The following is a 27398-nucleotide window of genomic DNA, read 5'->3' on the forward strand; positions in this document are numbered from 1 at the left end:
AAGGGCATTTGCTCAGCTATGTTCATATCAGCATTGTTTGTAATAGCCAGAACCTGGAAACAACCTAGATGTCCTTCATCTGAAGAATGGATAAAGAAAATATGGTACATATACACAATGGAGTACTACTCAGCAGAGGAAAAAAAAGGCATCATGAGGTTTGCAGGCAAATGGATGGATCTAGATAAAATCATCCTGAGTGAGGTAACCCAGACTCAGAAGGACAAACATGGTATGTACTCACTCATTGGAGGATACTAGATGTAAAACAAAGATGACTAGACTGCTACACAACTCCAGGGAGGTTACCTAGAAAATGGGACCCTAGGAAAGACACAGGGATCACCCAATGACAGAGAAATGGATGAGATCTACATGAACAACCTGGATGACAGTGGGAGTAATGAAGGGCAAGATTTGAGGGAAAGAAAGCTTAGGGGAGCAGGAGATCCCAGCTGGATCAAGAACAGAAAGGGAGAATGAGGAATAACAGACCATGATAAATGAAGACCACATGAGAACAGGAATAGGCAGAGTGCTCGAGAGGTCCCCTTATATCCACAATGATACATCCTCTGTAGACTGCTGGCAATGGTCGAGAGAAAGCCTGTCCTGATCTGACCTAGTCTGGTGATCAGATGGCCAAACACCCTACCAGTTGAGCTGGAACTCTCATCCAATAACTGATGGAAGTGGATGCAGAGATCCTCAGCCAGGCACCAGGTGGAGCTCCAGGTGTCCAACTGTCGAGAAAGAGGAGGGACTGTAAGAGTGTGAATTGTTGAGACCAAGATTGGAAAAAGCTCACGGACAAATAGCCAAACGAATGGAAGCACATGAATTATGAACCAAAGGCTGTGGAGCCCCCAGCTGGATCAGGCCCTCTGGATAATGAGACAATTGAATAGTTTGAACTGTGTGGGAGGCTCCCAGGCTGTGGGACTGGGACCTGTCCTTAGTGCATGAGCTGGCTGTTTGGAACCTAGGGCTTACACAGGGACACTTCGCTCAGCCTGGAAGGAGGGGACTGGACCTGCCTGTACTGAATCCACCAGGTTTAAATGAATCCCCAGGGGAGTCTTGGCCCTGGAGGAGATGAGAATAGAGGGGAGGGGAGGGGGAGAGGTTGGGGGGGGCAGGAGGGGGGAGGACAGGGGAACCCATGGCTGATGTGGAAAATTAAAACACAAGTATAATAATAAAAAATGCAAAAAAAGAGAAACCAATGTTAAGGAAAAGGATATTGAATTAAAATAACTGATTTTCTCATAAAAAAGAGTTACATTAACAATGTCTAGTCCATTAACATTTGACAGATTCAGATACAAACTCCATTAATATATAACAATGTCCAGTCCAGTAACATTTGATAAACTCAGACAAAAAATTTTTTGTTACTTATCCTGTTTAGAATAAGTAGTTCCTTTTTAAATGTAGATTCAGTAGTCTATCTTTTATCCTTTTTATATCTTTCCCTTTTTCATTTTACAGTAGATACATTGATTACCCATTTATCCTATTATTCTTTATAATTTTTCTCAGAGTAGATTCGATGATCCTCCTCATATCTATATTCTCTTTTTCCTTTTAAAAACAAAAACTCTGAATCTAATCTCCTTGTTCAGCTTTTTTCCTGACCATTAACAATTAACAACTTGTAATCAACCATTGTAAACAATGACAATATCCAAAACTCATCAAATGACTGAAAACCTCCCGCCCCACCTCTTGGGAATGTGGGCGTTGTTTTCTTAAAATTACTTCCATCTTTAGGGGATCCTGAAAAGAAAATTTTGGGGTTAAATGTCAAGTCTTGTATCATTTGTCCAGCCGCTATATAATGAGAAAGTGCAGGGCTTGTTTCAAGTCCTTGTTCAAGTAGTCTGTCAGGCTGGATCATCTCAGCAAGCCATCTCAAAATTGTCCTAAGAAGTTTGTAGTCCAAAGTCTATCTTTTGGTGGTGTTAATCAGCTTAATGGCTTTATCATAGTCCATGTGGAATCATCATTGTGGGCTCCTGCCATCTTTTTGAAGATTTCAAAGTTGCTGTTAGGTGTGGTCATGATTCCCTGTAGACTTTGTGTGTGTGTGTGTGCCTCCCCTGTGGTTTGGAGTAATCACAGTCTGATAAATGTCTGTCACTTGGAACCTTGAACATTCTTCCCTAGAAGAGAATATCTTCACAGCAATTTCTCCCCACTATTTGTCTTGCCAAACTTTTCAAACTGACCTTTGCCGATGCTCTCTTGTAACACGATGGTCCTGGCGATTCTTCTCTGAACAAGCAGTAGTAAACCCTTTGTCTCAGGTAGCAGCATTACCGCAGTCACCAACATGATGAGAAGCAGCCTGCAACCCGGAGCAGCAGCCTCTGCCTCCATGGTCCCACTGCCATCGTTTGTAGCTAGTCCTCAGCTGGCCTTAGCTTCTCCTTAGCAAGCCTCCCAGGGTGGCGTCGAAATTGGGATCCTCCTGCCTCTGCCTCCTTCAGCAAAACCAACCAGTGTGTGCCACCACAACCTGCCGAGTGTAGCTTTGGAGCTAATTTCCTTGGGTTGGAGTTTTCCGTCCAGTACAGGATATAGGGCAGGATTTTTGGACAGGTATTGCTTAAATCTGATTTTGTCATGAAGTATCTTGTTTTCTCCAAATATGGTGATTAAAAGTTTTGCTGGGTATAGTATAGTAGTCTGCCTGGCATCTGTGGTCTCTTCGTGTACACAAAACATCTGTCCAGAATCGTCTAGCTTTTAGAGTCTTCATTGAGAATTCGCGTATAATTCTGATAGTTCTGCCTTTATATGTTACTTGGCCTTTTTCCTTTGCAGTTCTTAATATTCTTTCTTTATTCTGTATGTTTAGTGTTTTGGATATTATGTGGTGAGGGGACTTTTTTTTATTTTTGCTTGAGCCTGTTTAGTGTTCTGTAAGCATCTTGTACCATTATAAGTATGTCCTTCTTTAGGTTGGGAAAGATTTCTTCTATAATTTTCTTAAATATGTTTTCTGTGCCCTTGAGCTGGAATTCTCCTGCTTCTATCTCTATTATTCTCTATTATTTTTAGGTGTCATCTTTTCATGGTGTCTCAACTTTCCTGGATGTTTTGTGTGAGGAATTTTTTGGATTTAACAATTTCTTTGGCTGATGAGTCTATTTCCTGTATCGTATCTTCAAAGCCTGAGATTCTCTCTTCCATCTCTTTTAGTCTGTTGTTTCTGCTTGCATCTGTAGTTTGTGTTCTCTTAACCAGATTTTCCATTTCCAGGATTACCGCGGTTTGTGTTTTCTTTATTTCTTCTCTTTCAATTTTCCAGTCTTGAACTGTTTTCTTCACCTATGTGTTTTTTCTTGGTTTTCTTTAAAGCATTTATTGGTTTATTCCATTTTTGTTTGTCTTTTCCTCAATTTCTTTTTTTTAAAGATTTTTTTTATTTATTATGCATACAATATTCTGCCTGCATGTGTCCTTGCAGGCTAGAAGAGGGCTCCAGATCTCATGACAAGTGGTTGTGAGCCACCATGTGGGTGATGGGACCTGAACTCAGGACCTGTGGAAGAACAGTCGGTGCTCTTAACCTCTGAGCTATCTCTCCAGCCCCTTCCTCAACTTCTTTAAGGGAATTTTTCATTTCTTCTTTAAAGGCTTCTATCATCTTCATAAAGTTATTTTTAAGGTCATTTTCTTCTGCTTTATCTGCATTGGGATATTCAGGTCTTGCTGTTGTAGGATTACTGTGTTCTAGTGATGCCATATTGCTTTTTATGTTGTTGAATGTATTCTTACACTGTCATCTACCCATCTCTTTCTCCAATTGGTATAGGTGGAGCCTGTGTCTCCGGATATCGCTTTTTCTCCAAGTGGTGCAGGTGGGGACTGTGTCTCCTGGGGTCACTGATGCAATGGAGGATGCTGCTGTCTGTTTGCTGGGGCCACAGTTCTGTTTCATTTTTTAGACTTTATGTGGTTTGGATATCAGGGTAACTGTGGCATCATATGATACATTGGGAAACGTTCCTTCTTTTGTAGTGTATGAATAATTTGAAGCGCATTGGCTTAAAGTCTTTTTTGAAAGGGTGATATTGACTTCTGTGCTAAAACCACTCAACACTGAGGTGGTGGTTGCTGTTTTGATTGGGAGGTTGTAATGACCTCTTCTGTTTCTGTAGGAGTGGGAGCTCTACTAACATTTTTTATCTGATTTTGATTTACCTTTGGTAAGTGATACCTATTGAGAAATGATCTATTTCTTTTCTATTTTCCAATTTGGTGGAGTACAGGATTTTAATCTATGTCCTCATGATTCTCTGAATTTCCTGTGTGTCTGTTGTTCTAGAAATCTACCTTTTGTTTCTGATTTTGTTAATTTGGATCTTCTCTCTCTCTGACTTTTCATTAGTTAGTATAAAGATTTGTCAATCTTGTTGAGATTTAGAGAACCAACTCTTTGTTTCATATATTTTTGTATTGTTCTCTTTGTTTGTGTTTTATTGGTTTCAGCCTCCCCCCCACCCCGTTTGAGTATTTCTTGCCATCTGCTCCTCTAGAGTAGTGTGCTTGCTAATTTTGTTCTAGAGTATTCTTCTATGCTATTATAAATGGCTAGTGTGTGAGCTCTCCAATTTTTTTTATGTACACAATTAGTGTTGTGAACTTTCCTCTCAGATCTACTTTCATTGTGTCCTGTAAGTTTTGGCAATGCTGTGTATTTACTTTCATTGAATTTAGAATGTCTTTAATTTCCTCCTGAAATTCATTCCTGGGGCATTTTTGATTCATTAGGGTTTTTGTTTAGTTTCTATGAGTTTGTAAACTTTCTGTTGTTGTTGATATGCAGCTGTAATCTCTGGTGGTCAGATAGGGTGCAGGAATTTATTTCCATTTTCTCGTATCTGTTGAGACTTGCCTTGTGATCGAGGATGTAGTCAGTTTTAGAGAAAGTTCCATCAAGTGCAGAGATGAAGATAGATTCCTTTGTGTTTTGGTGAAATGGTCTGTAAGGTATGTGTTAGGCCAGTTTTGGTTTGTAAATTCTGTTAGCTCCAGCATTCCTCTGTATAGTTTTTGTCTAGATGGCTTTTCCTTTGGTGAGAGTGCAATATTGCAGTCTCCCACTCTCAATGTGTGAGGGTCAATGTGTGATTTAAACTGTAGTAGTGTTTCTTTTTACCAGCTTGGGTGCCCTTGGGTTTGGTTTGCAGAGATGATAAGAATTGCAATGTCCTCTAGGTGGATTTTACTTTGAGTATATAGTGCCTTTCACTATCTCTACTGATTGGTTTTGACTTGAAGTCTATTTTGTTAGATATTGAAATGACTCCACCATCTTGCTTTGTGGGTCCATTTGCATGGAATATCTTTTGCAAACCATTTACACTGAGGTAAATTAATCATTACTCAAGGTCTTTCCTTGATGTTGAGGTGTTTTTCTTGGCTACAACAGAAGTATGGATGCTGTTTTCACATCCATTGTGTTAGTCTGTGTATTTTTATTGGGGAATTGAGACCATTGATATTGAGAGATATCAAAGACCAATGATGGTTGACTGTTACTTTGTTGTTGATGGTGGTGCAGCCTGTGAGTGTGTGTGTGTGTGAGCTCTTCCTTTGACTTTACTGGCGTGAGATTATTTATGTCTGTATTTTCATGGATGTGGTCAGCCTCTTTGCGTGTGGGAGGTTTTATTCTAGCACGTTTTGTCGGGCCAGATTTGAAGATAGGTGTTGTTTACATTTGACTTTATCATGGAATATCTTCCTGTCTTTATGTATGGTGATTGAAAGTTTTGCCGGGTATAGTAGTCTGACCTGGCATCTGTGGTCTCTTAAGTGTCTGTAGCACCTCTGCTTAGGCCCTTATGGCTTTTAGAGTCTCTATTGAGAAGTCAGGTGTAATTCTAACAAGTCTGCCTTTGTATGTTACTTGGTCATTTTCCCTTGACACTTTTATTATTCTTCCCTTGTTCTGTACACTTATTGTTTTGATTATTATGTGGTGAGTTCACTTTCTTTCTCACTATCACCTACTTGGTATTCTGTATACTATTTGTACTATAATAGGCATCTCCCTCTTCAGGTTAGGGAATGTTTTTCTATGACTGTTTTAAAAACAAATTTCTGGGCCTTTGAGCTGGGTTTCTTCCTCCTTCCTCCACGAATTCTCAACCTGTGAGTTGTGACACCTTTGGGGGGTGGTAAAAAGATCCTTTCACAGGGGTCACATAGCAGATGTCCTGCACATCAGATATTTACACTATGATACCTAATAGTAGCCAAATTTCACTAATGAAGTAGCAACAAAATGATTTCATGGTTGGGGTTCACCACAACATGGGAGACTGTATTCAAGTGCCACAGTATTAGGAAGGTTGAGAACCACTGCTCTATACCTGTTATTCTTAGGTCAAGTCTTTGCATAGTGTACCAGATATTCTGCATGTCTCGTGTCTGGAATTTGTTTCCAGAGGACGTTTTCTTTGACCAATGTATCCATTTCTTCTATACTGTCTTTAATGCCTGAGATTCAGTCTTCCATCTCTTGTCTTCTGATGGTGAAGCTTGTTAGTCTCTGTAGTTCCTATTGGATTTCCTGAACTTTTCATTTGTAGAATTACCTTGGTTTGGGTTTTCTCCCCTGATTCTTTTTCCAGTTTCAGGTCTTGCACAGTTGTATTCATTTCCTCCCACTATTTGTGTTTCCTGGATTCCTTTAAGGGATTTATTCATTTCCTCTTTAAGGACCTCGGTCATCTTCATACAGGCTGTTTTAAGGTCTTTTTCTTGTGCCTCAGCTGTGTTGGAATATTCAGGGCCTGTATGGAAGGACAGCAGGGCTCTAGTGGAGACATGTTGACTGGGTGCTATTGGTTGTGTTTATACACTGGCATCTAGGCATCTGCATTTGGGAAGTTTGCAATTCTGGATGCTGATATCTGGTGTTGTCTTCATTGGGTGGGTGTTTTGTTCCTCGGTGTCTGTATCCTCTCTGATTTTCAGAGTATGTTATGGCTGTGTGTTGCCTGTTTTCCTGGCCTGCTCAATGGGTGTGTTTACAGGGAATGCCTGCTGGTGTTCGAGGCTGAGGAATACTGGATGAGTTGGGGGAAGGAAGGTTGGAGGAGAAGGTCTTAATAAACTGTTGGGGATGGGGTCAGAGAGGAAAGGATGACCACAGCATGTTTCCCCCCACAGAGATAGGGATGAGAGCTGGGGGGGGGGATTTTATCTCAGGAGCAGCAGGAGAGGTGTGGGTCTGCCTTCAGCCTACTCGTTGGCCTGGATTAGCAGGGGTGCCTGCTGGAGTTGGTTTCTGGACCAAAGCAACAAGTGTGTGTGTGTGTGGGGGGGGGGTGATGTTGGAAGGGGAAGCTCTGTGGGAAAGCCAGTAGATGGATGCAGGGGGCCGGGAAGGCAGTCATGGGTGCTCTGCTGCAGAGCTGGGGAAGAGACTGGGGATTGCATCTGGATGAACATAGAGAGAGGAGAAATCTGCAGGCAGCTTTCCTGCTAGATTGTTTTCTGGCAGCCTTGTGCGTGGTTTAGCAGAGGTTGCGTGCTGGAGTTGGGAGCCTGGACACAGGAATGTGTGGGGGGAGGAAGACTAGGCAGGGATGGTCTGTAGGAGTCCTAGGGGAAGAGGGGATGCTCCAGCTGGTGTCCTGTTGCAGCACCAGGGACCAGACTGGGAAACTGAATCTGGGGGGAAAGAGAGAGGGGAGGGCCTGCAGGCAGCCTAGCTGGTTTTCTCCAACATCACAGTTTTTGAGTCAAAAGGAATGTAAATGTCCTCTTGCCTGCCTGGAAAACAAGCTCCTTCCAAGCACTTGAAACATTCTCCCAGCCTTCTTCCTTCAGGGAGCTTTGGGTTGGGGCGGGGGCGGGCGGTGTCTACTAATCTAGAGTATGAAAGAACATTTTTGTTGTTGTCCTGTGCTTCCTATACGTGGTGATCCACACCTGTCAGGACTCATTAAGACCCTGAGACCTAATTTCCCTCCTTACCCTCTCTCTGCGATGGGAGGCATGGAGATACGAACATCTCTGCTGTAATCAGAGCTCAGATTAATCCCTCCAGCCACAGCTACTTCAAAATTCTAGGCTCAGCTACCCAGACCAGGACCACTTAAGAGATGAGTGGTGATCCAGTTTGTGCTGGGCAGAGGGCTAGATAAACGGATTTGGTGACCACAAGGTCATTCTGCTGATCCTGACATATGCTTTGAGCTTAGCAAGAGGAAGAACTTGGGAAAAGAGTCAAGGAATGTCCATAATAAGACGTCCAGAGCAAAGGTCAAGCTGAGTTTGTCTTGCCCAGGTCCTGTTCTGTAAGACTACCTGCAGAAATTGTTATACCGCCCCCCTCCAGGACATGGATCTTGCTCCTGCAGGATGTGTAGCCTCGCCATCATGGATAACTGGCCTCGAGGGAGTGTAATCATCCCTCTGCTGTGGGGCTCTGCTCTTCCTAGAATCCAGGGTGACTACAGGTTTAGGAGGACGACTCCACTTGGGTCTTCAGTGTGAATGGGCATGAGGACAGGGTTGGATACAAATGTCTCTTTCACACAGATGATCCTTGAGTGACTGTGGTAGGTATGCAGGGTGAGGCCAGCATCTGACAAAGGAAAGGAGACCGACAGGTAAGGGATGCCAGACCTTTCCTCCTTCATTGTAGTTAGTTATCTTGTGGACCCAAGTGAGGATTTGGTTCTTTCTTTCTTTCTTTCTTTCTTTCTTTCTTTCTTTCTTTCTTTCTTTCTTTCCTTCCTTCCTTCCTTCCTTCCTTCCTTCCTTCCTTCCTTCCTTCTTTCCTTCCTTCTTTCTTTCTTTCTTTCTTTCTTTCTTTCTTTCGAGTCCAACGTGGCTTCTCAGGGTCTGTTATACCCCCAGGCCCTGGGACAGACAGTGGACTCCAAGGAGGAGAAGGATGCTGGCCCAGGCACAGAGTTCTGGATACCCGTGTCCAGGGAAAAGGGCATCTCTGTAAGTACAGCATCTGTGCCAGTCAGTAATTTTGATTCTCTATACCTCTCCACTTTTAGGCGTCGTGTGCTAAGTGGTTTAAAATGACAGACTATGAGTGAAGCTGCCATAGACAGGCTTTGCATGTCCATCACTGGAAATGAGACTTTTGCTGTCATGAGTGAGTGGTACATTCAGAGGATACCAGTGTAATGGCTGAGGCCTCCTTGTGTCTCTGAATGGCACTCAAGAAGCTGTCAGGCAGATGGTTCTCTCCTTCTTGGAAACGCATGTTGAATAGGCACCCAGCCACTCCAGCAGAATGAGAATTCTCAGATGTGCAGCTCCATATGTCTGAAGATACCATCTGGACTGGGGGCTGATTCAAACCATGATGGACGGTGATGATATGGTGTCCGTGCACAGAGTTTTTCTCCAGTCATTGGAATCACATCCGGTGTGGTTTTTTCCTCTTCACCTATTCCCTTGCCACCTTGTTCATGAAGAGCAATGGGAAGTGGAAAGCGTGATGTGGCTGACGTGGAGTCCATTCTTCACTGTGCATTTCACACCGAGAGCAAGGGATGCATTCCCAGAAACCAGCAGGCTCTGCTGACACTGAGACAGAGTCCTCTCTTAAGTCCAGTCAAGGGAAGGCAGAGCCTCTTCAGCAGTCTGCTCTGTAAAGGGTTCACATCCTTCTTCCCCTTTGTCCTTCATCCAGTCTTGACCACCTTTGTGTAAGGTGCAAACTCAGATATGGTTTTCATCTGCACACAGTGCATCTGCTTCTCACCAGCGGACTTCCAACTGCAACAAACCTTATTCAACCTCCCACACAGTGCTGCGGTCTGGGGATTCCAGGCTACTGTGCACATGCATCTGCTAGGCTCTTGGAGAATGCATTCACACACATACACACACACACACACACACACACACACACACACACACACACACACATCCATTCACACCTGCACAGGCACCACACAGGCTTACATACTCACCATGCATGCTTACATACTGTGTCCAAGTAACAATGACATGACAACCTGAGAAGAGGTCTCTGTATGGCAGGAACCCTCTGTGTGTGTGTGTGTGTGTGTGTGTGTGTGTGTGTGTGTGTGTGTCTCTCTCGCTGCGTCACTCCCTGCATGGCTATGAGTGAAGCAGGGGAAGAGGACGATGAGTGGGCGAAAGAGGAATTGGCAGGTCGCCTAGACAGTCTGGAGGTCTAATGGACAGTGGGAGCATGGAGGACTGTGAGGCAGTGGGCCAGTCCGGTGGATGGTGGAGGCTTTCAGATTACCGAGACTGGAGGAGACAGATGTTCACAAGTGTTTGGCGATGGTGAGTTCAAGTCGGTGCACAGAGTGTCCAGGATCCCTGGGACTATCAGGTAAGAGTGGACTGGGCGGACACTAGAAACTGAGGACCATGTCCAAGATGGAGGTGCAGCTGTGGAGCTGGGAGTCATCAGTAGATGGCGACACAGCACAGCAGTTAAGACCCAACATGCCTTGGTTTGCATGGGGGTTCCAGGACCTGTGAAATCCTTCACTGGGTACAGCATGTCAAAGCCCTCTGTGCCTCCTCCATTTCACAGTCTCAAGGAGAGATGGGAACAAAGAGGTGACGGTAAGACCATAATGCTGCCGCCATCACCTAGTGAACGATAGTGTTGCCTTTGTAGACGATGATTGGCTCTACAGAGATGCTGGTTTGTTGAGGAAGGGGCTAAGCAGGAGGGCTGAAGGGGACCAGTGAGGACTGGGAAGCAGGTGAGTATAGGCTGGGTACAATGCTCTTCATGTGTGCACTGCTGTGAAGAAACCCATAATTTCTGTTCTTATCAAACCCTTTATGGGGCTGGGACTGCATTTCATTCGACAAAGATGCCTATGATGCAGGAAGCCTTTGGTTTGATCCCAAGCCTCACATAAAATGGGTGTGGTGGCACAGGCCTCCAATCCTGGCACTTGGAATGTGGAAGCTGGAGGATCAGGAACTCAAGATCATCCTAGTTAGAAAGGGAATTTGAGGCCAGACTCAGCTACATGAGACCCGGACCTCCAAACCCTGATAAATATACAAATTCAACTTATTTCAATGAATGCATGAGTGTTCACATGGAATTACACGTTTCCTTGGACTCTAACAGAAAGGCAATCCCAGCCTGTCACACAGTGGTTTTCCCTCCTTTTCAATGGGCAGGCCTAGCCATGGACACTTCTCCCTACACCACCGCCCCGAGGCCAGTGTTTAGGAGCAGCTTGTCCCTCCCTCCACTGTTAGGTCACTCTCAGCACCTTGGAAACTCTTCTTTGGTCACAATGAGTCCCAGCAAGTACGCAGAGCCTCTGGCAGGTCTCCTCCAGGGCTGCCGCACTGTCCACTGGGGCTGGGAGTGGTGTCGGGGGGCTGATGGTCTCAGGGCCCTCAATCAGGGAGTGGAACTTGATTTCACATGAAAAGAAAAAAGAAATCTAGCTGGCTCCTCAAGGTAAGAAGCTGATCACCAGTTCCACCCAGTCCTGTCTCCTTTCCCCAACTTATAGACTCCTGTTTCCCCAGAGAGGCTCTGGACACAGCCAGGCTCCAGTTCCCAAGAGACCTCAGCAAGGAGGGCCCAGCTTCTCTGCGCTGTCTTGGAGGCCTTCAGCTCTGGGAGTTGAGCTCTCTGTATCCAGTAGCAGGAAGAACTGAAGCAGAGTTTGACATCCAGGCAACGTGGACTCGGGCCAGAGACAGCCAAAGGTGATCTCCTACAATCAGGTGAGATTCGGTGTTTCACGAGACTGGGCACATATATAAGGTCTTTTTTTATCAACCACAATGGGCTTCCCAAGTAAGGAGTTGTATCCTGTTCCTAGGGTCATGGCTTTGTTCTAATGATCTAAAGCCCTGTTCAGAATATTTTTGGTCCCTTTCTGGTTGGGGAAACTGGACCTCCACAGGTTGGATGTCCTTGGAGAGCCAATGAGACTTTTATGCTTCTGTTGGACCTTGGAAGCAACAGGTGACAGGACCTAGTGCTTTGTCTCGGGTGCAACAAGTGACAGGACCTAGGCATAGAGCGAGAGTGCTTTGTCTCTGGAGTGGGCTGCTGGAGGAGGCTGAAGGAGAGCACAGGAGGGAACGGGGGGGGGGGGGCGGGGGGGGGGTGGGAGGGTGGGTTCAGTCTCTCCAGCAGCACCTGCTGTGCTCAGCTGCTGGGCAGCAAGGGTGCTGGGGTCTTGTCGTCCATGTGTCAAAGGAGCTAAACTCCCACAGCAACCAGAGTGAGCCTGGGCCTGGCATCTCCTTCAGGACCTCCTGGACTGAGGGCAGCACTAGGGCCATCTGCCTTGGGGCCTGTTAACCCCCAAGGCAGGGCATATGGCCAACCCTGCATGGCCTTCTGAAGCTTGGAGACGACTGCATAATAAATTTCAGTCCCCTGAAGTCACAGCTTTGGTGGCTGATTGGCATAGCATTGACAGAAAACCAATTGGGTTGGAAAAGGCATATTTCCCTGGATGTAAGCAATCAGAGAGCCCTTGTCCTGGAAAGTTTAAAGTGTTGTCAGAGGATTTATGACGCAAGCATTTGCATTCCTGCACCGGCTGTGGTTTAACCAAGCTTGTCCAGAATATCTAGTGAGGGCCACACCATGGGGAACCAGACTCCTGCATGGTGGTGACCACTGGAACTGCAATGTGACTAGAAATCTGAGTGACTTGAGAGACGTGTCAGAACAATCAGGGGGTCCCAGCTTTCCTTGGCTTCATCGACCAAATAAGAAAAATAAGAAAGATACAAAGGGTTGTCCAGCAGTTCACACACACACACACACACACACACACACACACACACACATACATACCACACATACACAAACACACACATACACAAACACACACATACACACACATACACACATTCACACACATATACACACACCTACACACACATACACATACAGACACACACATACACAAACACACACACATACAAAAGCACACATACACAAAAACACACACATACACACACATACACACATTCACACACACATACACACACCTACACACACATACACATACAAACACACATACACAAACACATACACTCACACATACACACACAAAAACACACACATACACACACAAACACACACATACACTCACACACACACACACACACACACGAGTTTTCTTATTTTTCTTTAGTTGTTTTTGCTCTTCTGTCATAGGATAAATCCTGACCATAGCAGGGCAGTCACCCCTCCATCCTCTCCTCTCTGTACCCTCTCTCACCTGCACTCTCCTGCTCATCAGGGCTGGACAAGGAAACACAGGAGGAAAAGGGTCCCACAGGCAGGCAAAAGAGTCAGAGATATGCCCACTTCACTGTTAGGAATTCCATAAGAACACCAAGCTGACACCCATAACATTCATGCAGAGGACCTTGTACGGAACCAGGCCGGCTCTGTGAACGTTTCTTCCGTCTCTGTGAGCCCCCACGAGCACTGCTCAGTAGATTCTGTGGGTCCTATTCTCCTAGTGTCCTTGACAGCCCCCAGGCTCCCACAGTTCTTCCCCCACCCTCCCATCTTCTGAGGGAATTTTCTGAGCTCCCAGGGACGGAACCCGATGCAGATCTCCATATTGGGGTCCCTGTGTGTATACTTGTTTGGCTGTCTCTGCATCCAGATGAGCAGTATTTTAAACAAAGTCCAGCAGCTGCCATGCACAAGTGGGCAAACGAGGAGACATCATCATCTGGTGCATGGCCACATTGGGCCTTTGATGAACTGCCCACCATAGGATGTTGTGTACAGACTTGCAGGAGCTGTGGGTTTCCTGTTGATGGTTGCATGTGGACAGGATTTTTAAAGGACTTGTATTGATACCCAGCAGAGCATTCAGGTTCAGTCCAAGCCAGGCGCAGGTCGAGGTCACATGCATGGCATCCCTTATGTGGTGAGAGGGCTCCTATTTTCGATACTGAGGAGGACTGAAGAGTGTAGAAGGGGGAAGAGTAGGACAAGGAGCAAAGATGCCTGTCCATGTGAATGAAAAGAGATGAACAGTTCTGGGTGGGGCTATTGCTTACAGTCTCCCAGGGTAAATAAAGGCTCTGCATTTCATTTCTTTCTTTCTGTTTTCTTTTTTTGTTTTTTTGACACAGGGTTTCTCTGTGTAGCTTTGCACCTTTCCTGGATCTCACACAGTAGACCAGGCTGGCCTTGAACTCACAGAGATCTGCCTACCTCTGCCTCCCGAGTGCTGGGATTAAAGGCTTGTGCCACCACCGCCCGGCAAGGCTCTGTACTTAGACACACATAGTTGTAAGATGTTCTCCTGCCTGCCACCCACCCCCCCCCGCCGCACCCCCACACACCCCTCTTGTGGGAGTTACTTAACATTCTGGGCATGGGTAGGGTTAAGTAGCACATTGGAGGGCTGAGAGAAAACAACACAGCATGTCTTACAAATGCTGGAGCTGGGACGTAGACACAAGCTCACAGATGGTGGTGTGCGACATAGACACAAGCTTACAAGTGGTGTACATGGGACATAGACACAAGCAATGTGATCCCAGAGCTGGCGGCCCTCATGAAGGAATGGTCTTCAGGGTTATGTCTGTGAGCACCTTCCTATGCATTTTCTACCTCCTGTTCTGTTGGCTGTGCCATTTTTCTGGTTTCTCAGAGTGCTCCCAGGATAAACTTTTGGGTGAGCTGAGGCTGAGGCTGTTCTTTCCTTCAGTGTTTTCTCCACTGCCAGGCAGCCTTCTCAGTTCTCCTGAGTCATTGCAGAAGGCCCAGCATGTCGTGAGGTCAACGTTTTCATCTGTGAACTCAAATGCTTTGTCTATCCATTCTGCCAGATGATCTGTCAGGATGAAGGCAGAACCAGAGACAGCTCCGTCTCTGTCACTGAGGCATGTTCCTTGATCACAGAGGCAGAGAACTGACACACGGGAAAGACTTAAGAGACCAGCTGTGAGTTTTTCACGGGTCACATTGCCGTGAGTAAGGGAAGACATATGAAGGGCTCAGAACAGCTCACATCCTGATCTGTGTTATTGCTCCCACAAAGGTGCATTATGAGAGCCATTCATGAGAGGGGATTGCCCTTGCTAGCTATCATTTCCCACACCATCGGCCTCCACCACTGTCTGCACTCATAAAGAGTCCAAGTCCTTGTTTCAGCTCCCATCTCCAGTACTAGCGTCCTTGGAACCTCTTATGGACCATAGTTTTCTGAAGTGGACGTGCGTGCTCTTTCTACTCCATTCTACGAGACAAATTGGCCTAGAAAATATCCAACGAGGGCTGTAGATGTAGCCCTGTGATTAGGATGCCTGCCTCTCACGCAGGAAACACAAGCACGGCATGAAGCCCTGCATGGGGGTGCACACCTGCAATCCCAGGATTGAGCAGGTGGAGGCAGGAGGATCAGGAGCTCAAGATCATCCACGTGAGGCCTTCACTAGGTAGTTAGTCCAAGTCCAGCAGTGGAAATGAGACACCTGCTCTAGAAAGCAAGCAAACAAAGCCCAGTGACTGTGGCTTCAGTGAGAACTAGAAGGGAAGAGCACCGCTGACATGGTCTGTGGGTGGTGCAGGGTTGGTGGATCCCGGTTGGTCCCCAGCTGCTTACATTTCAGATATCTTGCCCTGTTCTCCTCCCTGCTTGCCTTCACACACTCCCACCACTGGCCTTGTGGTACCAGCCAGTGGCTTTGGGTGTGGCTCCATCTTCTTTCTGTGCCTTCAGCTGCAACGGCTTGTGTCCATTTAACATCAGGCGTCTGAACACACTGAGTTCCCCGGAGCCACTGTTTGTGGAATTCTGGTAGGTGTTCTAATTCTGTTTTCGATGCGGTTCATTGATGGGATAGCGTTTGTTTTCCCTTATTGTATTTAATTTGTTGTATTTCCACATTGTCTCTTTTCTTATGAGAGACAGAAGAGGAGTGGATGTAGATAGAGGGGAGGTGGGGAGGAACTGGGAGGAGTGGAGTGAGGGGAAGAAACCTTAATCGCGATTTATTTTGTGAGAAAACAATCTATTTTCAAAAGAAGGGAAAAGAGTTTAAAAAGGAACGGATTCCATTCTTTTCCTTTTTAGTTTTTTGAGACAGGGTTTCTCTGTAGCCTTGGCTGTCCTGGGACTCGCTCTGTAGACCAGGGTGGCCTTGAACCTACAGAGATCCGCCTGGCTCTGCCTCCCGGGTGCTGAGATAAAGGTGTGGGCCACCACCACCCCACTCAGAAACAGATTCTACTCTTAAGCCCCGTTTGTGATGTTCTTTTTCAAGTCATTCAAGTGTATTAACCACCCACCCACACTGACCCTTCACTGTGATACATACATTTTCCCCTATGAATGTAGATGTTTCCATCTGAAACATGGGATGGAAAGTTCACAGGCTCCGGAATTATTCCATCCATGTTTCCAGTCAATGCTGTCTTTGTAACTGGCTCTGCTCCCTCACCCTTGCCTCCGTTTTCTGCTAAACTGTCATTTCCTTTATCTGCAGGGCCTATAATACTATAGTGTGGACATGTGTCTGGACATAGCAGTCTTGGACATTGTTCTCCATTGTTCCTTAGTAGCCAGGACGGACGCAGTTGCAGTTTCACGGGGTGTTAGCTCTGGTTCTGGTGTGCACAACTGAACAATGGGCAATCGGGAATTTGAAGCACCTAGAAGGTGAGCCTGAGACTTGTCCAGGTGCTCTGGGGGAAGAGCCAAGGGGGCTCAGCTCCTGCTTTCTACGGCAAGGCTTCTCTCCAAGTCCTTTCCAAGAGTGTGATATGGATGATGACCACTTATGGTGTGCCTCTCTGGAGAGCGAGAGACGCCTGCTCAAAGGAGAATAACTTCCAGGACTCTGGTCTGCACAAGTGTGTGGCTCGTGGTGACCCATTAAAGCCCTGCTCTCCCTCTGTGGTTCATCAGACTGTTCTGTTCCTTCACTGTTTCTTCTTGTTCTCCAGCTTCACCCAATAGGGAGGGAGGGCAATAGTAACAAAGGCTGTAATTTATGGAGGCTTTCTCCATGCCAGGCACTTCTTTTACTCCAGGTACATTTTCTGAGGGCCTTCTATGTGGCAGGAAGTGGTTCAAGAGCTGGACACGTGGCAGGAAGTGGCCGAGGAGCTGGACATGATCCAGAGCACTGTTGAAAATGTCAGCCCTTGTGGAGTTTATGTGGTACTGTGCTCTACAGAAATCGACACTGAACTTACTGAATCAAATGCCATGCTGTGTAGTGCAGTAGGAGGCAGAGTTTTGCTCTTCGGAAAGCAGAGCAGGGCTGGGGGTGGGAGGTGGTTGGGGTGGGTGTTGCCAGTGGTGATTGGTGGGCGTGCACTAAAAAAGAATTTTTTAGGTTAAAATTGCATCATTTCCTGTCCTCTTGTTTCCCTCCAAAGCCTCCCATATACTCCTCCATTGTTCTCTTTCAAATTCATTGTCCCTTTTTTCCTGAATCGTTGTTGTATTCATATATGTATGTGTATTCCTAAATGCGTAAATACAACCTGCTCAGTCTGTATGACGTTACGTTTAGAATATATTTTCAAGGCTGAGCATATGGGATTAGATTAGTCTCAGCATTGCTGAGTTGCCTGTAGTTCTTCAAGACTCCAGGATCCCCACCGGCCCACCCCACCCCTGACCCTATCCATGCCAGCATGTCTTTTGGGGTCATCTGTATTCAGCTCATGTTTATGCGGTCATGTTGGGGGGCCTTTATATATGTGTAGCTGGTGACATTGCCAGGAGGCACAGTCTAGTCTCACAGCTATCTCGCTGGTCTTCTGTCTCTTACCCTCTTTCTGCACCCTCTTCCACAATGGTCCCTGAGCCTTAGCTGCAGGAGTTTTGTTGTAGATGTATCTGCTGGGACCTGGCTTCACAACGCTGCAATTTGATTGGCTGTGGTTTTCTGTATTGACCTCTGTCTGTGGCAAAGTGAGGTTTCCTTCGTGAGGGTTGAGGACCACAGTTGTCTGTGGGTATGAGGGAAAATACTTAGAATGTAGTTGGGGGTTATGCTGTTGTAGTAAAACGGCAGTTGTAGGTTCTGCTTCAAGATTCATGACCTACCTCACCAGACCGTGGATACTTGGCTAGCTTTCTGGGAGCAGGCATGATTTCTCTGTTTTGAGTGAGGCCTAAGTCTAATTTGAAAGCTGATGTTTACAGCCAAGGTATGTGTGTCTTGACACCATTTGGGTTGTCATGCCAGGGCTTATACTTGTGTTGCTGTGGTTTTGCTTTCGTTTTTGAGATAAGGTACACTGCCTCCATAGCCCTGACTGGCCTGGATCTCGCTCTGTAGACGTGGCCAGGCTAGAACTCAGAGTTCCACCTGCCTCTGCCTCTAGAGTGCTGAGATTAAAGCTGTGCACCACCACGCCCAACTCTGGCCCAGCCTGCACTTTTAAATGAAGTGTTCAGAACCAGCCTTACTGAGAAGGTCCCACCTGATCAGATAGATCAAGACAGGGAGGCATCGGGGCGTAAAGGTTTCTGGACGAATGGTAAGAACAGGAGGAATGAGTTCAGGAGAGCCAGGAGAGCTTCAGAGTCTGAGGCAAGGCATGCCAACATTATGCTAGGCAGGGGAAGACATCGACTTGGTGGGAAGGCAGCTAACTATAGAAGTGGAGATGGTAAATATTGTTGGATGTAAGGAAAGACTTGGGGTGGAATCTGGAAAAGCTGGTCACTCTGTGAGTGGACACCTAATGCTTTGCTGGACTCAGGGAGCAGCGGGTGTGTGGGAGAAGTCTCCCAAGGACCCACACAGCAGCATGTGCTAGGTACTGGGAGTCAAAAGAGATAAAGCTTGTTGTTCGCATCTGTTTTATTCAGGAGTCAAACATCACTTGCTACATTTGATAACTCGAAAGCACGCTTGGAGGGCACAGTGCCCAGCCACCCATCCAAAGCAGCTTTGTATTTTTCAGTTTATAGTAGAGTATATTAACCATACAAAGGGAGGCTTAATTATGATAGTTCTGTATGCGCCATAGTAGAATCCGGCTGTCTTTACCCTGTTATTACTCTGTGTTATCCCTTCTCCTCCCCTTTTCCCAATCCCCTCCTACAGCCCCAGTGTTCCAATTTAATTTTATGTTCCTTTTTTTGGCTTTTAGCTTACTTTTGATTTTTATGGCTTTCACATGAGAGAAAACATGATATTTGTCTTTCCAAATATGGCTTATTTCACACAAGATCCATCCTCAAACACTGTAGTTTAGTCCTTTTTGCAGCCAAGTGAAACTGCCTTTGTATGGGCACCACATTTCCCTTATCAATTCATCCATTGTCTGGCACCTAGGCTGAATCCATTATGTGGCTTCTGCTAGTAGTATGGATACTCAGCTATGAATGTAGTAAGGCACTTTTGATTCCTTTGCATTATAGCCTTGAGTGTGATGGCTAGACTATGTATGTGGAAGTTCTATTTAAAGGTTTTGAGACGCCTCCATAACTGTCTCCATAATGGTCAGACTGATTTACATATCCTGGTGCAAAGCCTTTCTAACTCATTGAACCAAGTCCCATATGTGGCCTTAGCTTTCATTTTTTGCCCTCTATGAACATGGGGGGGGGGCGAGGTAGCCTAAGCATGTTTGACCACAAATCTTCATATGCCAGTCCAGTTATTTCCTTGGTTTCAAAGGCAAACTGCTGTCATTCCCAATAAACTCCTTTAGTGCATAACCCCTGTGCTATCACTCATAGGCACTGTACCCGGGAATGGTAGGTTGTAGTAGCCTTTAATGCGGGAGGCAAATGAGTTCACAGAGGTAAAGATCTTGGCAGGAACCAAATTTTCCTCTGCTAAAACAGTCAGCATTTCTTCCATGCACCAACCCTTTCACATCTGGATCCCAAACCTGTCCCCTACAAATGCACCCATAGCTAGGAATTATAATTATCTAAACTCTTATAGTGCATGCATCTGTTGAAATCACACCACTCTGTCCACAATCACACCCCCACACCCGACCTCCGGTCCCCGGTTCTGTCCCAAGAATCATTGTAGCTACCAGCTTTAGGGACAGGGTTCCAGCATGTGAAAGATGGCCTTGCCTTTGTTGCTGCTATTAGCATGGCATTCTGTGCTGTCTAGGATCTGACCTGTTCTACTAAAAGATCGGAAGACGTGGCACATCACAGACCAACCTCAATCTGTGTCCAGGGGCTTTCTCCTTGGGTTCATTTTGCTGTTCTCTGATATTCTATTTGTCTCAGCAAGGGGTGTGAGTAAACTGGCCTGAGCTGCAGGTTACACAGAGCACATACTGTGCCCAGGCGTCCCGCCGCACATTTATCCCTCTCTGGTTAATGTGGCTGTGGATGATGGACAGAGGGGTGCTTTGCAGTTGGATTAAGGGAGGTCTCTTTGACTGGCCCTGTTTTCCTGCCCAAGCAAGTGGGCCTGCAACTGCATCACTGTTCTTAAGGCCTAAGTACCAGTGTTAGGAGCTCCTGTATTTGAAGAGCCTCAAACCTCAAAGACGTCCTCAGAGAGGGGACTGCCTCAAATCACATTTATGTGGAGGGAGTAAGAGCTTTATGGAAAAGATAAAGAAGAGGGTATTGTGTGAAGCATCCCTTCTAAAGACATCAGCACTTTACACTAAGAAGTAGAGATCTGTGGGCTCCCCGTGAATGAATTCTGTCCTGGGGTACCTCAAGGCACACATAATCAAGTACAAGAAAAACTGGGCTAAAAACCAGTAATTCAAATGCAAAGAACACACCGTTTGCTTGTTGATATGTGGGTACTCCTAAACAAAACAAACACAAAATGGCTGCACAAACCAGTTAGAAATTAAGATTTCCATTGGTGAAGCCATTATGGTCTCCTTCTGAGATGTGTATCTGCACATGTTGGTAGGTGCTCCAGGCCTGTGGGCAGCATGAGCTGTTTTCAATAGACCCTCTGTGTTTCTAATGTGTGCTTTCTTTCTTGGAAAGGATGGAAGAAGATCAGCATTGGGAGAGTTCACAATCGCCCCAAAAGAAAACAAAGCTAAATGAAATCAAGAGAAAGAAACGTGTTAGGTTTCTCTTACCTCACCAAACTGAGAGAAAAAGAAGAGCTTCCTCCCATCGAGATGCAGATCAGGAGATGTTCAAATGTGAATGCTGCTACTGTCAGAATGATGTGGGGAACATGTCTGGGGTCTCCATGGGGACGGGGGCCATGACAGAAGCAGCCTCTCATTCACCCTCCTGTGAAAATCTGATACTAGACCTCAGTAACTTGTCACTCAGCCCTGATACCACCCAGCCCCCTCTTGTGCATGAAAGAATACAAAAGAGAGAAAAGAACAAAACGCATTGGCAGCAGAAAAGCAAAACGATGTTTCCAAGCCTTCTCCGCGAATGGACAGAATAACTCCGGCATTGTTATCCTCATGCGAAGAAGATCGGAACCTACAGGATCATGAATGTCAACATCACCAATCCCTGGGTTGACATCTTTTTGGGAGCATGGTCGGAAGAAGTAAAAATGTGCAGCCTGATGACAATAATACCTTCAGATGGCGAGTATCAAACCTATTCCAGAAATGTAACAGTCGTTTTCTTAGTGGTTTTGGCATCCCCTCTGGGGCATTCTGGGAACAGATGCTCCCTGGCTAGGGCAACCAGATAGCGATGGTTCTGTACTCCCCATGCTGTTGTCCCCATGGGGTGAGCTACCAATTTCCCTCCTCAGGCCTCGGCTTTTCCTCCTTTACAATGTTGCCAATAAAGTTAAAACATCAGTGTAGAGTTTCTGGCTTGCTCTTTTCAAAACTGCTTCCATTCCACTTTATTGACTGGAGCCGGGAAGGAGCACTAGGTGTGGTGGAGATGTGCCTGTGTGTGTGTGTGTGTGTGTGTGTGTGTGTGTGTGTGTGTGTGATATTTGTGTTTCAAAACCATTACAGATAGAGAAGAATCAGAACATATAGAGCATTCTTCATCTAATTCGTCCCCCTCATAGTTTGCCTTGCACAAGCAGGGCACTCACACTGGTACACTGGGTGTGCAGACCTTTCTGTCACTGAATCACATGTGTTAATGCATGCAATGACCTCTGCAATCCGGTTTCATCTCCGTTCCTTCAGAAATATCTTACTCATGCTAGTTCTCATGATGACCTCCAGCAGCATGCTTAACCCGGGACAGACACTGCATTGCTCACTATTCCCACAATCGTTTCAAGAACATCATGCAACAATGGTGGGCTGGCTTTTTCCACTCATCACCATGCCCTTCATTCTACACACCTGAGTATATCAAAACTCTGTTCTTTGGGAATGTAGCTTGTGGGCAAGCTGCTTGCCCAGCATGTATGGGGTGTAGGTTTGATTCCCCTGCTCCACACAACCACCACCACCACCACCACCACCACCAAAGATGGACTCTCTCCGGCTACTCCTTTTCCTGGCTGTGTGCCATACCATGGTCTGGGCGTGCTGTCAGTTCTTGTTTTCACTCATCTGTTGGGCACTTTGGTTTCCAGATTTTGGCTAGTTACTACAAAGAAAGCTGCTATAAACAATGGAATGCAAAGTTTTGTGTGTACAGAAGTTTTCAACAGGACGAAGATCCAAAAGTACAATCTCTGGGTGACATGGCAAGACTTTCTTTTGTTTGATTTAAACTACCATCCAAAACACTTGTAAAAGAACTCAGGGGGCCATTTCTATGATGGGACACCTCACACAGCCTTGGGGCAGGGGGAGGGGCTTGGACCTGCCTCTACTCAATGTGCTTCACAGTGGGAGGCCTTCCCTTCCTGTAGGAGGGAATGGGGGTTGGGCTGGGAGGGGGAGGCTGGATGGGGTGGGAGGAGGGAAGAGGGGGATTTGGGTATGTAATAGGAATAAAAAAATTTTCTTAACAAAAATTAAAGTAAATTAAAAAAAAAAAAACCCTCAAGGGGCCTGAGCCCGCAGTATTGGCACAAGTCTTTAACCCCACCACTCGGGAGGCAGAGACAGGTGGATCTCTGAAGTGGTATTTGCTCTGCCCGTGACCTTGGGCCACAGGGCACAAAGTAGGTGGTGCTTCTTGTTGTAGGTAACCTTTTAAAAGAAAAGGGAGAAGGGTCCCCAGCCTCTTGTCCCTGCTGCCTGCTGCCTGGTCTGTTCCAAATGCCAGGTGGATTTGCTCCCAGTGAGATAAGAGGACGACTTCAGCTGTTTACTCTCTTCTCTATTCGTGAGTGTATTTCCCCGATTTACCCTAATAAATTTTCTGAATACTCCTTAACCACACTCCCATGGATTTATCGCATTAGATCTCTCAGTTCCAGGCCAGCCTGGTCTACAGAGTGAGTTCAAGGAGAGCCAGGGCTGGTAAAACTAGATACCCTCTCTCCAGAAGAAGAAAAAAAGAAATAAAGAGAAAGACAAGGGAGAAAACCATTCAGGGGGCCTGGCCTCTGTATTAACTGTGGGACATAGAATATGGACTGTGGGAACAACACCTGCTACATATATCCAATATGCAAATGTTTTACTGGCCAATTAAAAACACTGGCCCCTTTGCCTTCAATAACTGTTGGAGGATAAACAAAGGTGTATATGGTGTACAGTAGAATTTTAGTCAGAAGGTTAGGAGTGTAAAAAAGAAAGAAAGAAAGAAAGACAGAAAGACAGAAAGAAAGAAAGAAAGAAAGAAAGAAAGAAAGAAAGAAAGAAAGACAGAAAGAAAAAAAGAAAGAAAAAAAGTTTGAGCTAGAGATATCGATCAATTTTGGAGAGTTTACTTGACATGCAGAGGACCATGAGTTCAGTCTCTATCAAGACAATGAAACCAATGAAAGAATCCTAAAACCTCACGAAGTAATATACAATCAAAAGTAATACCATTAGAAGTTATATATGTATTTAATACGCTAGAACATACACATACACACACACACACACACACACACACACACACACACACACACACACACTTCACTGGGGTAATGCACACACCTGATCTGGTTCCACACACTTGCACTGCTATTGCAAATTGCACTTCCCCTTTTAGTGGTCTCTGCTGAGTGAAAATCACAGAGAGGGAGACAATTTAAAATGCATCCTAACAAGGGAGAAACATTATTGACTGATGCAATATCTCTTTGTATTTGTTTCTGTGTGTAGTACACACAGATTCATGTGTTGGCATGTGTACGTGTGCATGTGATTTCTTTATTGGGTGTGGGGCCTGGTGAGATTTTTCACCATCCACATTGGTATGCAAACTGATACTGTCATTGTGTAGGCCTTGTTTAGGTGACCATAGCTTCCCCATCAATATAGAGGACACCTTTTCATCTCAGATGTCCTGGTCTTCTGGCTCTTACAATCTTTCTGCCCTATCTTTCAACATATTCCCTAAGGGGTTGTGCTGTAGATATAGTCATGGAGAGGAGCCCCCCACAGTAAGTTATTCTCAACAATTTCCCTGGTTCTGCATTTCTGTAATAGTCTCCCACTGCTGCAAAACAAAGCTCATCTGTGCATGTAAGGATATGTATTCAGAATGCAGGTGGAGAGTGTCCTGGTCTAGGGAAGGGGCAGTACTGGGCTCCCCTCTAGTGCCCAGGACCTCACTCTATTCTGTTTGTTTGCTTGTTGTCTTGTCATGACCTGTTTTGTTTTGCTTGTCATTGTACATTGCTGCATTAGGTTTTAGAATTCGTTTGTTTGTTTTTCTTTTTGTGCTGATTTAAAATTTCTCCATTACAATACATTTTTTAATCATGTTTTGACACTACTCCAACTCCTCCCAGATTCCCTTGTCCTGTCCAGCTATTCCATAGCATGGGGCCTGCCCTGGAGTGTGGTTGATACACCCAATGATAATCCATTGTAGAAAACTGGTTTTCCCTTTGCCAGCAGATATCAATTGCAAATAGCTACATGGTTAATGGTGAGACCCTGTGTCCTCTTCCCTTTCTCAGTGCTGGGACCCAGTCTGGCTTGAACCTGCACAGGTCCTGTGCCTGTTGCCCCAGTCTCAGTGAATTCACATGTGTATTTGTCCTGTTTTATCCAAAAGACACTTTCTTCTTTGAGTCACCTTTGCTTCTGGCCCTTACAATCTTTTCTCCTCCTCTTCTACATACATCCCTGAGCCTTGAGAAGAAGCTTTTGATAAAGACGTCACATTTTGCACTAAGTGCTCCAAAGTCTCTCACTCTCTGCACACTGTCCATTCATGGTTCTCCATGTTAATTCTCATATGCTGCAAGAAAAAGCTTCTCCAATGTGTGTTGAGTAGGGACTGATCTGTGGGTTTAGCAGTATCTCATCAGGAGTCAATTTATACCTATAGCTATGGTCCTTTACAAGATCAATAGTAGTAGCTTTTCCTGTAGACCCGTGATCTAAGCAGTCTCAGAATCCTGGACACTTTAACAGTGCCAGGTTTGGGTTCCACTTCATGGAGTAGGTCTTAAATCAATCAAAATTGGTTCATCACTCCCATAACATTTATGCCACTATCACACCAGTGTATCTTACAGACTGGTTGCTGTTGTAAGTCCCAGTTTTGCTAGCTGGATGATGCTGATGATTACCTTTCTCCTTTGGTAGGCTTTAGAGTACCTTTTAGCACCATGAGGTATAGTCAGTAGAGGTGAATATTCTAGTTGGTTACCAGTTCAATTTTAATTTTAGAGCTCTTACCTGTTAAGCAAAGGCCCTGATTTCATTCTCCAGAAAGAGCAAACAAAAGCCCAAAATAAAAACAGGACTCAGGTTCCCCCTAGTATCTCCTGTCAGCCCTTTTAACCTCTCCTCATCCCATAGAAACAGGGATGTTTCAACATAAGAATCTGTCAATGTAATCCACCATATAAACAAACTAAGAAAAAAGCCCACATGATCATCTCATTCGATGCTGAAAAAGCCCTTGACAAAATCCAACAAACTTCCACGATATAAAGGCTTGGAGAGATCTGGGATACAAGGGCACATTTAAACATAATAAAGGCAATATATACCAAGCCAATATCCAATATCCAATTAAAACTTTTGTTATGATATTAATGGTCATATAGAGTACAAACTAATTCTAGAAAAAGGCTTCATCTAGCTGCCTGTACATGTTTTCTTGTTTGAGTCTCTATCAGTTTTATGCAGGGAACCATGACCATGCCTAACGACAAATTTGAAGTCTCCAAAATTGATCATGGGGCCCCACAATGACAATTCCACATGGCCCAATGATAATACCACTAAGCTGATAAACAGCACCCAGAGATGGTCTTTGGACTACAAACTGCTCGGGATAATTTTGAGATGGCTAGCTGAGATGATCCAGCCTCACAGACTACTTGATCAATGACTTGAGATAAGCCCTGCACTTTTGCATTATGCAGAGACTGGACAACAAACAACACAGCTACCTCTCCCAGAACTTGACAATTAGCTCAAAAATTTTTCTTTCCAGAATCCCCTAAAGATGCCTTCTCCCCCAGACAGCATGAAGTAATTTTCAGAGCATGATGCCCACATTCCCAAGAGGTGGGGTGGGTATTCTATGGGTTTTGGATAATTGTCATTGTTTAGGATGGTTGGTTACAAGTTGTTATTGTTAATGGTCAGGAAAAAGGCTAAACAAAGGAGATTGGATTTAGGGTTCTTGTTTGAAAAAAAAATGAGGACATAGACAATAAGTAAACTATTGAATCTACTCTAAAAAAAGATATAGAAATGATAGAATAAAGGGTAGATTATTGATTCTACTCTGAAAAGGAAAAAAGAGGGATATGGATAAGATAAGATAAAAAGATTACTGAATCTACTTTCAGAAGGCAACTAACTACTTACTAGTTTAAATACTTTACATGGGATTGGATTTTTGTATATTGTATACAAATTATGTATATTGCTATAGATTTTATCTAGCTTTGATAAGATAATAAGGTAGATTATTGAATCTACAGGCAACTACTAGTTTTTAATATTTTACATTGATTGTAGTTTTGTATATTGTATATAAATTATGTATATTGATACAAATTTGAGATTGATTTTATAGATATGATAAGGTAAAAAGGTAGATTATTGAATCTACTTTTAAAAGGCTTTTTAAATATTTACTAGCTTTCAATATTTTACATTGGATTGGATTTTTGAATACTGTATACAAATTTTGTATATTGATACAAATTTGAGAGTAATTTTGTTAGAATATATTGTACATACATTTCTAATCTTGTTCAAGGTATTGTCCCTATACAGTTCATTTAACAATGTAATGTAAATTTCTAGTCCTTGAAAGTAATTATTACCAACTATTTAGGATATAAGAAATGTAATTTAGAAAATCATTAAAATCATACTTGTAGTCAGATTAGGTATGTTTTCAAGGCCAAGCAGAGATATATTTTAGATAGACAGGTCATCTTCAAACACTTCAGAGATC

At 44.8% G+C, this 27398-nt stretch overlaps 1 protein-coding gene across 5 annotated transcripts in view; it reads left to right on the forward strand.

Moving 5' to 3' along the window:
* The window catches only part of LOC118574332 (protein FAM156A/FAM156B-like), a 62644-nt gene extending 40906 nt beyond the window's left edge, over positions 1–21738 (forward strand). The window contains exons 2-5 of one of the 5 annotated variants that reach the window (XM_036175192.1): positions 11536–11736; positions 14833–14947; positions 15726–15803; positions 20955–21738. In XM_036175192.1, coding sequence (XP_036031085.1) covers positions 14889–14947; positions 15726–15803; positions 20955–21378 — 561 coding nt within the window. In that variant the 5' untranslated portion in view covers positions 11536–11736; positions 14833–14888 and the 3' untranslated portion in view covers positions 21379–21738. Of the gene's footprint in view, positions 1–11535; positions 11737–14832; positions 15804–16564; positions 16665–20954 lie in introns of those variants that run through there. The other 4 variants (XM_036175193.1, XM_036175194.1, XM_036175195.1 and 1 more) reach the window with 4 other exon arrangements.
* Positions 21739–27398: the final 5660 nt, after the last annotated feature.

This window comes from Onychomys torridus, chromosome X (genome assembly GCF_903995425.1).
Source record: "Onychomys torridus chromosome X, mOncTor1.1, whole genome shotgun sequence".
Taxonomy (NCBI): Eukaryota; Metazoa; Chordata; class Mammalia; order Rodentia; family Cricetidae; genus Onychomys; species Onychomys torridus.